This window comes from Podarcis raffonei, chromosome 8 (genome assembly GCF_027172205.1).
Source record: "Podarcis raffonei isolate rPodRaf1 chromosome 8, rPodRaf1.pri, whole genome shotgun sequence".
NCBI classification, from domain to species: domain Eukaryota; kingdom Metazoa; phylum Chordata; class Lepidosauria; order Squamata; family Lacertidae; genus Podarcis; species Podarcis raffonei.
This window is the reverse complement of record NC_070609.1, coordinates 4,935,573-4,948,382: the sequence shown is the minus strand read 5'-3', so window position 1 is coordinate 4,948,382 and position 12,810 is coordinate 4,935,573. Positions and strand designations below refer to the sequence as shown.

Below are 12,810 nucleotides of genomic sequence, written 5' to 3'. Positions count from 1 at the left end.
TGCTATGGCCATTGGCTAATGCGAATAAAGTTTTATCTATCCACGTGGATAGTGGGGCATCTGGTTGGCTGCTGTGAGAACAGGGTGCTGGACTCAATGGGCCCCCTTGGGCCCAATCCAGCAAATCCTTGTCTTACATTCTTAGGAGAGTGCGTGAAATGGTTGGGACGTATTTCAGGTGCCCCAGTAGGGTTTCTGAGATGGCGTGATGCTGCTGGATTCATCCGGCATCTGTGGACAATGGCATCTACTGACTCAACTGCAAAGAGCAGGAAAATGCTCAAATGTCCTTTGGAGCTGCGGCCGCCCACACTCTGTCTGGACTTCTCCTGAGTCTGTGTTGCTGGGAACAGTGAAGGGGTGGGGTGGAGTTGCGAGTCCCTCGTGGTCGTGGAGTTTGAGCTTGCCAGCATGTGACTCCAACTAAACATGAGGAGGAACTTTCTCAGGATAGGAGCTGTTTGACGGAAGGGCGGACATCCTTGTGTTTCCAAGCACAATTCAAAGTGTTGATGCTGACCTTTAAAGCTCTGAACGGCCTCCGTCCAGTATATCTGAAGGAGCATCTCCACCACCATCGTTCTGCCCGGACACTGAGGTCCAGCGCCGAGGGCCTTCTGGTGGTTCCCTCCCTGTGAGAAGCCAAGTTACAGGGAACCAGGCAGAGGGCCTTCTTGGTGGTGGCTCCCACCCTATGGAATGCCCTCCCACCAGATGTCAAAGAGAAGAACAACTACCTGACTTTTAGAAGACATCTGAAGGCAGCCCTGTTTAGGGAAGTTTTTACTGTTTGGTGCATTATGGTATTTTAATATTTTGTTGGAAGCCACCCAGAGTGGCTGAGGAAGCCCAGCCAGATGGGCGGGGTATAAATTATTATTATTATTATTATTATTATTATTATTATTATTATTGGAAGGTGGCGGACTTTCCTTCACCGGAGGCTTTTACACAGAGGTTGGATGGCTGCCTGTCAGGGATTCTTGACCTGTGTTTCCTGCAATGTATGGGGTTTGGCTAGATGGCCCTTAGGGGGCCCTTCCAACCCCACAATTCTATCTTTCTGTGAATCTGAAGCTGCCGGTGACATGAGCAGGGGCTCCCTCGCTAACCTCTCTTTCTTTCCTTCCCCCCTCTCCCGCAGGGATGGCCCAGAGTGAAACGTTCCCACGGTTAACGTCACCGGATTAGCCTGGGGTTTGCCGAAAGAAGCTCTGACAGCCCTCCTCCCCAGCTGCCTCCTCCTGCAAATGCCGGGGCGTCTTGAGGATTGCTCGCCAGTGCGATGGCCGCAGGGGCCGGTCCCCCAGCAGGGAGCCCCGAGGGGGGCTCTCGCGGGCTGGCGTCCCGTGGCGCCGTGCCCCCCAGTCACGGCTGACGTCTGCGTTCCCCGATGGGGATGAGTGGCCCCTTCGAACAGGGAGTTGCAGTCCTCGCTTCCCTTGGACTATGACATCGTACCGGCCTGTTCACGAGAGCGGCGACGTGGGGGGCCCCGGATTGAAAGGCGGCGACTATTACTCCCCGGGGTTCTGGGCCCAGAATGGCTGTGCCGCGCAAGCGGAGGCGCCCGTTTCCTCGCGGCCGGCAACGGCCACCCCGGCCATGCCCAAAATGGGCGTGCGGGCCAGGATCGCCGACTGGCCCCCAAAGAGAGAAGGGCTGAAAGATCCCGCCACTGCCGCCAGCAGCACTTCGAGAGACCTGGAGACGCCAACCACAGGCTTCCGCGGCTTCCAGAATGGGGCCGCCTTTGCCGGCACGTCGCGGGGCTTCCAGCGCCTGGCCCGGCGGCGCTCTAAGGACGCGGAGTTCCCTGACGGCTGGCCGCGGTCCCCGGCCCGGGGCTTCCTGCCTCTGCGGAACCGGAGCAGCAGCGAGGTCACGCTCAGTGAGTGTGACCCACAGGAGACGTTTGAGCCCCGGGGGGCTGGTGCCAAGCTGCCCATTTTCCGGGAGTACGGGAGCACCTCCTCCATCGACGTCCAGGGCGTCTCGGAACAAAGCTTCTACGAAATGCTTGATGAGTTCCGCAGTGGGAAGACGGCGCAGCAGAAGGTGCAGTCGGGGTCTTTCCGCGCGGCGCGGGGCAGCAGCAAAGCCGAGGCCCGGAGCGAGCAGCAGGCGCTCTCCCTCCTGGGCGCGGACGAGTTCCCCCTGCAGCCCAAGGAGAAGTCCCGCAAGAAGGGACCCCGGGGCGATGCGGGCGGTGGGGACTCCATCTTCCGGAAGCTGCGGAGCGGCCGGGGGGATCCCGAAGGCGGCAAGGGCGGACCTCCGGACCCCGAGGACGCAGGCGGGCGGCCCTGGCTGTGCCAGAAGAGATTCGCGCACTACGACGTCCAGAGCATGCTCTTTGACCTCAACGAGGTTGTGGCGCGGCGGGCCTACGTGGCGCAAAGGAGGAACACCGCCACGGGGGCTTCGGCCGCTTCAGCCGTCTCCTCCGCCTCGCGGGCCTGCGGCCCCCCGGAGCCTGCGGCGGCCCCCTTCCTCGGCTCTGAGGACCCGAACTTCAAGGAGCACCTGGGGCACGACCCCGGGGACAGCCGCAGCAACGGGCTCCTGCTCAGCTGCCCGCACTTCCGCAACGAGGTGGGCGGGGAGCGGGAGCGCGACGTCAGCTTCTCGCGGGCCTCACCTGCCTCCCTTGGCTCGCCTGGCGGGGAGGCCGCAGGGGGTGGCCTGGCGGAGGCGTCTCCCGCCCCGTGCTGCACCAATGCCAGCGTCTCCGTCCTGGAGGTGCCCAAGGAGCTGCAGCGCAATGTGGCACGGCTGAAGCACTACAGCATCGAGCACGTCGACCTGGGCGCCCGCTACTACCAGGAGCACTTCTGCGGCAAAGGTGGGCACCGCTCCGGGGTTGCCCTGGCAGGGTGGGCCAGGCGGGAGGGTCTTGCACTGCCCCTGTGGCAACCGGACATTGCTCAGGAATTTGCTTAGCTTCTTTATTTGATGATGATGATGATGAGCTTCTTTATTTGATGATAATAACTCCTGGCAAAAGGCAACCAATTGCTCAGTAGGTGGAGCACAGAATTGTAGGGCTGGAAGGGGCACCCAGGGGCCATCTAGTCCAACCCCTTGCAATGCAAGAATCTCAGCGAAAGAATCCCTGATGGATGGCCAGCCAACCTCTGCTTGGAAAACCGCCAGTGTGGGGAGCCCACTAGCTTCCGAGGCAGTCCTTCCCACTCTCAAACAGCTCTTGCCACAAGGAAGTTCTTCCTTGGGCTTAGTTGGAATTATTATTATTATTATTATTATTATTATTATTATTATTATTATTATTATTATTTATACCCTGTCCATCCTGCTGGGTTTCCCCAGCCACTCTGGGTGGCTTCCAGCACATTAAAAATTGTAAAACATTAGACATTAAAGATTTCCCTATACAGGGTGGCCTTCATAATAATAATAATAAATTTTATTTATACCCTGCCCTCCACAGCTAAGGCCGGGCTCAGGGCGGCTAACAAGCAATAATAAAAACAAGTTGAATGGATACAACTTAAAAACAGGATTAAAATACAACATTAAAACATTGAAACATTAAAATTAAAATGCAGCCTCATCACAGGAGGAGAAAGGAAAAAAGAAAAATGTCTTCTAAAAGTGGATTTATGATGTATTTATGCGCAGTGTTGGAAAGGCAGATATAGAAGCCAGGCACAATGGAATGTCTCTTTTCCAGAGGGTTGGACTAGATGACCCTTGGGGTTAATAATAATAATAATAATAATAATAATAATAATAATAATAATAATTGTTTATTGATATGCTGCCCATCTGGGTGGGTTATCCCAGCCTCTCTGAGCAGCTTCCAACAGATTAAAAACTATAAGCACAGTCAAACATGGAAAAACTTCCCAATACAAGCTTGCCTTCGGATGTCTTATAAAAGTCAGATAGTTGTTTATTTCCTCGACAGCTCTAGAGATCTGTGACCTTGGAAGGCAGGGCACTCTCCTTCCTTAGAGGTTTTTAAGCAAGGTTTGGATGGCTCTCTTTAAGAATCCCTGACAGCAGTGTTAGAAATTCAGATATATAAGCTACGTGGCAACCGGGCACCTTAAATCTAGGTTCCATTCCACAATGGAATGTCTCTTTGCCAGGGGGTTGGTCTAGATGACCCCTGGGCTGCCTTCCAAAGCTACAGTTCTATGATCTCAACGACATTGCAGGACTGTAGCTTGCTCTCGCAACAATTCACTTGGCCCAGTATGCAAGAAGGAGAAACACACGCAGTGAAAATGGAATTAACTTTGGACTATGGCAGACGTTTTTAAACTATGATCTGATCTGATATTCTTAGCTAAAGAGTATTGCATGAAAAATATTGTTAGGCATTCCTACAAAAAGCATAAGGGTGGGGAAAAAATTCATAGCGTGAAATCTAGATATAAAGCTACTTGCCAAACATAAAACTTCACCTGACACATATGTACAATAACTAATTAATAAGTTAGGTAAGGTAAAGGGACCCCTGACCATTAGGTCCAGTCGTGACCGACTCTGGGGTTGTGGCGCTCATCTCGCTTTACTGGCCGAGGGAGCCGGCGTACAGCTTCCGGGTCATGTGGCCAGCATGACTAAGCCACCGAGCAGCGCATGGAAACGCCGTTTACCTTCCCGCCGGAGCGGTACCTATTTATCTGCTTGCACTTTGACGTGCTTTCGAACTGCTAGGTTGGCAGGAGCAGGGACCGAGCAACGGGAGCTCACCCCGTCGCGGGGATTCGAACCGCCAACCTTCTGATCGGCAAGTCCTAGGCTCTGTGGTTTAACCCACAGCGCCACCCGCGTCCCTCTAATTAATACGTTAATCAACCGCTATTACCAGTGACTGCTCTCTTGTGAGAACTCGGCATCGCAAGTACAAAAGAAATAGGTTTGAAAGCAACGAGAGCAAGAGAACTTCAAATATGAAGCGAGGCAGGTGTTTCGTCCTAGAATTGCAAAGTTGGAGGGGAACCCAGAGGTCTTCTAGTCCAGCCCACTGCAAGGCAGGAGCAAGTGATCCATGCACATGGCGGGTTCAGCCTCCCGTGCTTCCCCTTGATCACCTCCCTGCCTCTTAGCACCCCACTAGGTAATCCCAAAGCACCCCAGGCGGTGGTACTCCCCAATTTGGGCACTGCTGGGCTCACACAAAGTTTACCTCCCATGTTTCCAGCATGGTGTGTGTGTGTGTGTCTTGAGGCAGGGAGCCTTTGCTGCTGTTTTGGATGAATACCCCCCTCCCTCCCTCTCTTTCTCTCTGCAGAGCACGCCAACTACTTTGGGGTGGATGAGAAGCTGGGCCCGGTGGCCGTCAGCATCCGGCGAGAGAAGCTGGAGGACCACCGAGAGCACGGGCCTCAGTACCAGTACAGGATCATCTTCCGAACCAGCGAGGTAGGTTGCTGCTATGGGCACTGCTTTGTTCATCTACGGATCGCCTTCCGCGTGCGTCTCAAGGCAGTTCGCAGAAGAGCAACTTACAGATAGTTTAGAAAACAAAAACATCTAACGATAAGGGCTTTAAAAAAACCGGCATTGTTATGAAACCTGTGGCCAAGGCCTTTTCACCCAACTGGAAAAGCTTGTTGAGACAATTATACAGTGGTACCTTGGTTTGCATACGTTTTGGAATACAAACAAGTCAAATCCGGAAGTGCGTGTCCCAGTTTGCAACTTTTCTTTGGATTACAACCCATTTTGGGGGGGGGGAATTACGAACAAATTTTTTTTTTGGGAGGCCCCATTGGCGAAAGCTGTTTTGGTTTACAAACGGACCTCTGGATCGTTCTGCCCGGACACTTGAGGTACAGCGCCGAGGGCGGGTTCCACTACCAAAAAGGCCCTCTGCCTGGTTCCCTGTAGCTTTACTTCTTGCAGGGAGGGAACCGCCAGAAGGCCCTCGGAGCTGGATCTCAGTGTCTGGGCAGAATGATGGGGGTGGAGACGCTCCTTTAGGTATACTGGGTCGAGGCTGTTTAGGGCTTTAAAGGTCAGCACCAACACTTTGAATTGTGGTCAGAAACGTACTGGGAGCCAATGTAGGTCTCTCAGGACTGGTGTTATATGGTCTCGGTGGCCGCCCCCAGTCACCAGTCTAGCTGCCGCATTCTGGATTAGTTGTAGTTTCCGGGTCACTTTCAAAGGTAGCCCAACGTAGAGCACATTGCAGTAGTCCAAGCGGGAGATAACTAGAGCATGCACCACTCGAGCGAGGCAGGTAGGGTCTCATCCTGTGTACCAGGTGGAGCTGGTAGGCGGCTGCCCTGGGTACAGAATTGACCTGCGCCTCCATGGACAGCTGTGAGTCCAAAATGACTCCCAGGCTGTGCACCTGGTACTTCAGGGGCACAGTTACCCCATTCAGGACCCAGGAGTCCTCCACACCTGCCTGCCCCCTGTCCCCTAAGAACAGTACTTCTGTCTTGTCAGGATTCAACCTCAATCCATTAGCCGCCATCCATCCTCCAACCACCTGGAGGTTTCTAAGCAGAAGTTGGTCCTCTGTCAGAGATTCTTTAGCTGTGACTCCTGCGTTCCAGGGGGTTGGACTGGATGACCCTTCCACCTCGACAGTTCTGCAGTTCTTGAGTTCCTGCCTGGCATTGACTTCCCCAGAGCTTCTGGAGGTGTTGTGTTCTCAATTTCCCTAGTACCCTCCTCTTAATTTTCTTGATTTTTCCTCTGGCTGGCTGCTGTGAGAGCAGGACACTGGGCTTGAGGGCTCTCTGGTCTGATCCATCAGCCGGCCTCTTCTTGGGTCCACTTCCTTCCCAGGCTTTTTAGCTCCTTCCCCGCTGGCCTTTGTCCTGTCCCACCGAGTTCCCAGGGTTCATGCAGAGCATCTGCTTCCTCCATAAATATCTGCAGAGAGAGTCTAACCTGACAGTGGGGGGGGGATACTGAGCTTGGGGAGGGCTTTGGAAGAAGCCACAGAATCACCAAGGGGGGGGAACGTATGGCTCCCTGTCCCACAGAAGTTGTGTGCCGAAGGGGATGGCCAGTTTGCCTCTCGGTTACTGGGAACAGACCCCTCACTGCTGGGCCGCAGGGCACCTTGCTGCTTTCTCCCCACCTCCCAAATCTCTGCCCCCCCCAACATCTCTCTGAGCTGTGCGCCTGGTCCTCAGAAGCCCAAGGCTGGTTTTGCACTTTGGCTTGAGCCCTACGTGTGTTTGTGTCGGATAACGGCACCTCCTTCTCAAAAGCAGGGCTTTTTTAAAAAAATTTTTTTTTAAAGAATATTTATTAAATTTTCCAATTTTTTAAACAAACAAACAAAAACAGAACAAACAAAAACATTTAAAAAAGACATAAAGTTCATAAATCATACTTTTAAATAACGAATTTCTCAGACCTCCTCATACTTCTCCTCCTTGTATCCCAATTAAGATTATTTGTTCAGCAAATCCTTCATTTAAAGCATTACAGCTTATAACATTACCTTATTTTTCAAACCCTTTTTTCCCATCTATGTTCCTTTATATCATTACAGCTAGAAACCCCTCAGTTTCAATCCAACACCATTTAAGTTTCCTTAATTTTGCAATATTTCTGTAAATAATCCTTAAATTTTTTCCAATCTTCTTCTGCCGACTCTTCTCCCTGGTCACGGATTCTGCTCGTCATTTCTGCCAGTCCCATACAGTCAATCAGTTTCATCTGCCATTCTAAAAATTTTTTTTTTATTAAGAATCTAAACAAAACATATTGTCTTAATACATATCATCCTTGATTCCCCCCTCCCTCCCATAAAATAACCCACCCTCCCCTTCCTCCCTTGACTTCCCTCCGCTCCAATCTCTGGTTTCTCTACAGATGCTGTTCTCCGCATTTTACAAAATTATATAAATCTGACTGGTTATTGTCAATATTGTTTATTGTTTATTCAAAACCTGCCAAGGAGTCCAGTTCACTTTGTTGTTTCTTTAAGTACTTTGCAAAAGGTTCCCATTCATCTTTGAAGTCACAGTTATCCTTGTCCCGTAGTTTATAAGTCAATTTTGCCAATTCTGCCTAGTCCATCAGCTTCTCTCGCCATAGTTCTTTAGCCAGGGTTTCCTCATTCTTCCATCCCTGTGCTATTAAGACTCTCACCGCCCTTGTTGCATACATGAAGATATTTTTCAGTTTCCTTGGGAGGTCTTTTCCTACAATCCTTAAAAAAAATGCTTCAGGTTTCTTAACAAATGCTAAATGGAACATTTTCTTCAATTCATTGTATCTCATTTCCCAAAACTTTTTAATTTCATTACATTCCCACCACATATGATAAAATATCCCCTCCTTTTCCTTACACTTCCAACACATATTTGAACTGGTTTTATACATTTTTCCTAACTGCACTGGAGTTGTATACCATCTATACATCATCTTCATATAGTTTTCTTTCAACAGAGAACAATCTATAAATTTTAAGCCAATTTTCCATAACCTTTCCCAATCTTCCAACATAATGTTATGACCTATATCTTGTGCCCATTTAATCATGACTGATTTTACCTCTTCATCTTTCGTCTCCCATTCTAGCAGTATGCTATAAGCAGCCTTCAGTAGTTTCATTTTCCCTTCAATCACTTCCATTTGAAACCTGGATCTTGTGTAACTGAATCCTTTCTTACTGTCTTCTGCTCAAAAGCAGTGCTTTGCTTGACTCGGGGAAAGTTTCGGGCGGTGCCTGCATGTTCTCAGGTGCTCCTGGTCTAATCCAGGGCACACACCGCCCCAATGAGCCGTTGCCATGCCAGCTGCTGTGGCCAGAACAGGAAGGATGGGCTCCCTTGGACAAAAAACAAGGACACCAGCCAGGAATACCAGAGCAAAACAGCAGCCAGTAGGCTTGCTCTTGATTGAAGACTGTCACGACAGGACTCCCACCTGCCACCAGGTGGAACAAGATGGAAGCCCCGAACAAGAGAGAACCCAAACTTTTATTAGCTGCTAATCCCCATGTTAACCCCCCCCCAAACTATATCACTCATACATCATGGTTACATCATGAAAGGAGAGGTCTGGTGGCAGTAATCTGAGAATCCTGGACCCTGCCCCATGGTTCCCCTTGCCCTCCACCAAACACCCATCAAGTGTAAAAAAAGAGATACAGTGGTAATTCAGATTACATACGCTTCAGGTTACAGACTCCGCTAACCCAGAAATATTACCTCGGGTTAAGAACTTTGCTTCAGGATGAGAACAGAAATCATGGTCCGGCGGCGCGGCGGCAGCAGGAGGCCCCATTAGCTAAAGTGGTGCTTCAGGTTAAGAACAGTTTCAGGTTAAGAACAGACCTCTGGAACAAATTAAGTACTTAACCGGAGGTACCACTGTATTTACATTTCCCTGTTTCCCAGCCAAGTTAACCACACCCTTTTATCTTCATCTGGGTTTGTAAGTTCTGGAATGGCTACCTGTCTGGCACTCAGGTATCAGGATGCCAGGAATTATCACTCAGGTAGAGGAGCTGCTGAGGAGCTGAGCTCGCATGTCTATATGAATTTCTGAAGTTTTCCCAGGGAGCCAGTACATAGATACATTTATCAGTGAATTCTTACATTTGGTATTGTGCAGCAAAGGCCCTTTGAATAGGCAGGAAGAAAGTGTGATGAAGTGTTTTGCGAGGACAAATCACAAAAGTCACAAAAGTGATTGTGCTGATTTTGGTAGTGGGCTGCATGTGCATGATATCTGCTGGAGGGGCAACTCCCCCAACCTATACATAAATTCCTGCAACAGAAGGGAACCCAGAGAGTCATCTAGTCCACCCCCCTGCGCTGCAGGCATCACCGCCAAAGCATCCCTGACAGAGGGCCATCCGACCTCTGCTTAAAAACCTCTGATGAAGGCAAGTCCCGCGTCTTCTAAGGGAGAATTGATATAAGGCAGCTTCCTGTGGAAAGCAGTTGCCGCTCCCCAACCCCACGTGCTGCTGTGCTCTGAAAAGTGTGGCCTGGGGTTCTAAGCAGCCATTGCTCTCGCCTCCTGTCTCTGAGCTGTGAGGAGCTCCCCAGAGCCCAGCAGAGGGCATTGCAACTCAGCGCAGGGCTTGCATTTGCTGCTTCAGTCAGAGGAGGAGCACACCAGCAGCGCTGGTGGGGAATAAAAGGGCTGTGGGGAGAGGGAGCAGGCCTTGACTGCTCTGAGGCTGAGGTCTCCGTGGGGCTCAGAGGCTGGCCCCCCGCCTTCCCAGGGGTTCTTTGCTCTGGATTGCAACCTCAGAGCAAAAGCGTGGATTCCAAGATGCTCTTCCGAATCCGTTCTGCAGCTCTGCAGACTGCTTATCTGCGAGAGCTTCCAACTCTTTGTTTGAATTGACTGCCCTTTTCATGATACATATTTCCATTATCTAGGGGAAGTGAACGGTCTTCCCTACAAGAAGCCACCTTGCTATTTGAAAACCGGAGCCCAAACATCCCCTCTTCCAGCTATCCTGTTTCTCAATCTCTGTTCGCAAAGCTTTGAAATTTGCAAAGTGAATTGGAGACAAACCTTTAAATGTTCAGAATGGGACCCTGAGGTGTGTCTCAAGGTTGCCTCTCTCTTCCAACACTCCGATAGATAGATGATAGATAGATGATAGATAGATAGATAGATAGATAGATATAGATATAGATAGATATGGGACACGAGTGGCGCTGTGGGTTAAACCACAGAGCCCAGGACTTGCCGATCAAAAGGTTGGCGGTTCGAATCCCCACGACGGAGTTAGCTCCCGTTGCTCGGTCCCTGCTCCTGCCAACCTAGCAGTTCGAAAGCACGTCAAAGTGCAAGTAGATAAATAGGTACCGCTCCGGCAGGAAGGTAAACGGCGTTTCCGTGCGCTGCTCTGGTTCGCCAGAAGCAGCTTAGTCATGCTGGCCACAAGACCCGGAAGCTGTACGCCGGCTCCCTCGGCCAGCAAAGTGAGATGAGCACCACAACCCCAGAGTCGGCCATGACTGGACCTAATGGTCAGGGGTCCCTTTACTTTTACCTTTATAGATATAGATATAGATTAGAGATATAGATATAGATAAATAGATATATAGATTTTTCCAAATAATTTCCAAAAATCATATCACATACTTTCTTATACAATGTTTTGGACTTCCATCAACCACATCTGAAGATTTTTCAATCTTTATCACTTAATCTACATTTCTTAATTTCTCTATTACTTTCAGTTATCCTTAACTAATAACTCTTCATAATCTTCTCTGCAATACTTCGCATAGTCCTCCTTACAAAACTTCTTGAAGTCCTTCTGGCGTAATCTGTTTAGTACAATTGCTTTTCAAATAGTTCAGATATTCTAGTCCTCTGAGAATCTCTGGTCCCGCAGGTTTCGGATCCTTCCTGTCATCTTGTCTAATTCTGCATGGTCCATTAATTTCGTCTGCCATTCTTCTTTCGTCGGTAGTTCTTGTTTCCATTTCTGTGCCAGTAATATTCTTGCTGCCGTTATTGCATATGAAAACAGTTTACAGTGCTGCCTCGCAAGACGAACGCCTCGCAAAACGAAAAACTCGCAAGACGAAAGAGTTTTCCGTTTTTGAGTCGTTCCGCAAGACGAATTTCCCTATGGGCTTGCTTCGCAAGAAGAAAGCCCATAGGAAAATCTCCGGGGACCTCTTTTAAATGCTGGCGGTGGGGAGCAAAGCCTTTCGCCCCCGCCGGCCTTCAGAAGAGGTCCAGGAAGGCCGGCGGGGGCCGAAAGGCTTTGCTCCCCACCGCCAGCATTTTAAAAGCGGTCCGGGATAGCAGGGCTTTCCCGCTATCCCGGACCGCTTTTAAAATGCTGGCCATCGGGAGCAAAGACTTTCGCCCACTGCCGGCCTTCAGAAGAGGTCCTGGACCTCTTCTGAAGGCCGGCGGGGGGCAAAAGGCTTTGCTCCCCCCTGCCTGCCTTCCCGGGACAGCGGAGACTTCTCCGCTGTCCTGGGGCGATCTTAAAATGCTGGCGGGCGGCAGCGAAGCCTTCGCTGCCGACCCCCAGCATTTTAAAAGCCCCCGGGACAGCGGAGACTTCTCTGCTGTCCCGGGGTGATCTTAAAATGCTGGCGGGGGGCAGCGAAGACTTCGCTGCCGACCCCCAGCATTTTAAAAGCCCCGGGACAGCGGAGACTTCGCTGCCGACCCCCAGCATTTTAAAAGCCCCCGGGACAACGGAGGCTTCGCTGCCGCCCGCCAGCATTTTAAGATCGCCCCGGGACAGCGGAAAAGTCTCCGCTGTACCGGGGGCTTTTAAAATGCTGGAGGTCGGCAGCGAAGGCTTCGCTGCCGCCCGCCAGCATTTTAAGATCGCCCCGGGACAGCGGAGAAGTCTCCGCTGTCCCGGGGCTTTTAAAATGCTGGCGGTCGGGAGGAAAGCCCTCCTGTCCCCGGAGCTTGCGGGGTGGGAGGTGGGGAGAAGGGCTTTTCTTCCCACCGCCAGCCTTCAGAACAACCTTCTGAAGGCTGGCGGTGGGAAGAAAAGCCCTTGTCCCCCCCCCCAGCCTTCAGAAGAGGTCGGGGGACAGACTGTCCCCGGACCTGGTCTGAAGGCGGTTTCCATAGGAACGCATTGATTGATTTTCCTTCGCAAGACCAAAAACTCGCAAGAAGAAAAAACTTGCGGAACGAATTAATTTCGTCTTGCGAGGCACCACTGTATTATCCCTCTCTTCCAACACTCTGAGACCAAAATGGAGGAAAGCACCGTCTCCAGGGCACCCTGTTCCCGAACCATGTGGGCAGCCTCTCTTCCCGGGTGCCCAGCAGGCAGCCTGCCCTGTTGGGCTGGTTTCAGCTGCTGGCTTTCCGCTCCGCTGGGGGCGGGAGCCACCACAAAGCGAT

The 12,810-nt window shown here is 51.0% G+C and overlaps 1 protein-coding gene across 3 annotated transcripts in view; it reads left to right on the top strand.

Moving 5' to 3' along the window:
- Positions 1–1,111: 1,111 nt before the first annotated feature.
- Positions 1,112–12,810, top strand: part of SIPA1L3 (signal induced proliferation associated 1 like 3) — a 51,097-nt gene continuing 39,398 nt past the window's right edge. For all 3 annotated transcript variants that reach the window (XM_053401730.1, XM_053401729.1, XM_053401728.1), the window contains exons 1-2: positions 1,112–2,845; positions 5,267–5,397. In XM_053401730.1, the coding sequence (XP_053257705.1) occupies positions 1,450–2,845; positions 5,267–5,397 (1,527 nt within the window). In that variant the 5' untranslated portion in view covers positions 1,112–1,449. The remainder of the gene's footprint in view (positions 2,846–5,266; positions 5,398–12,810) is intronic.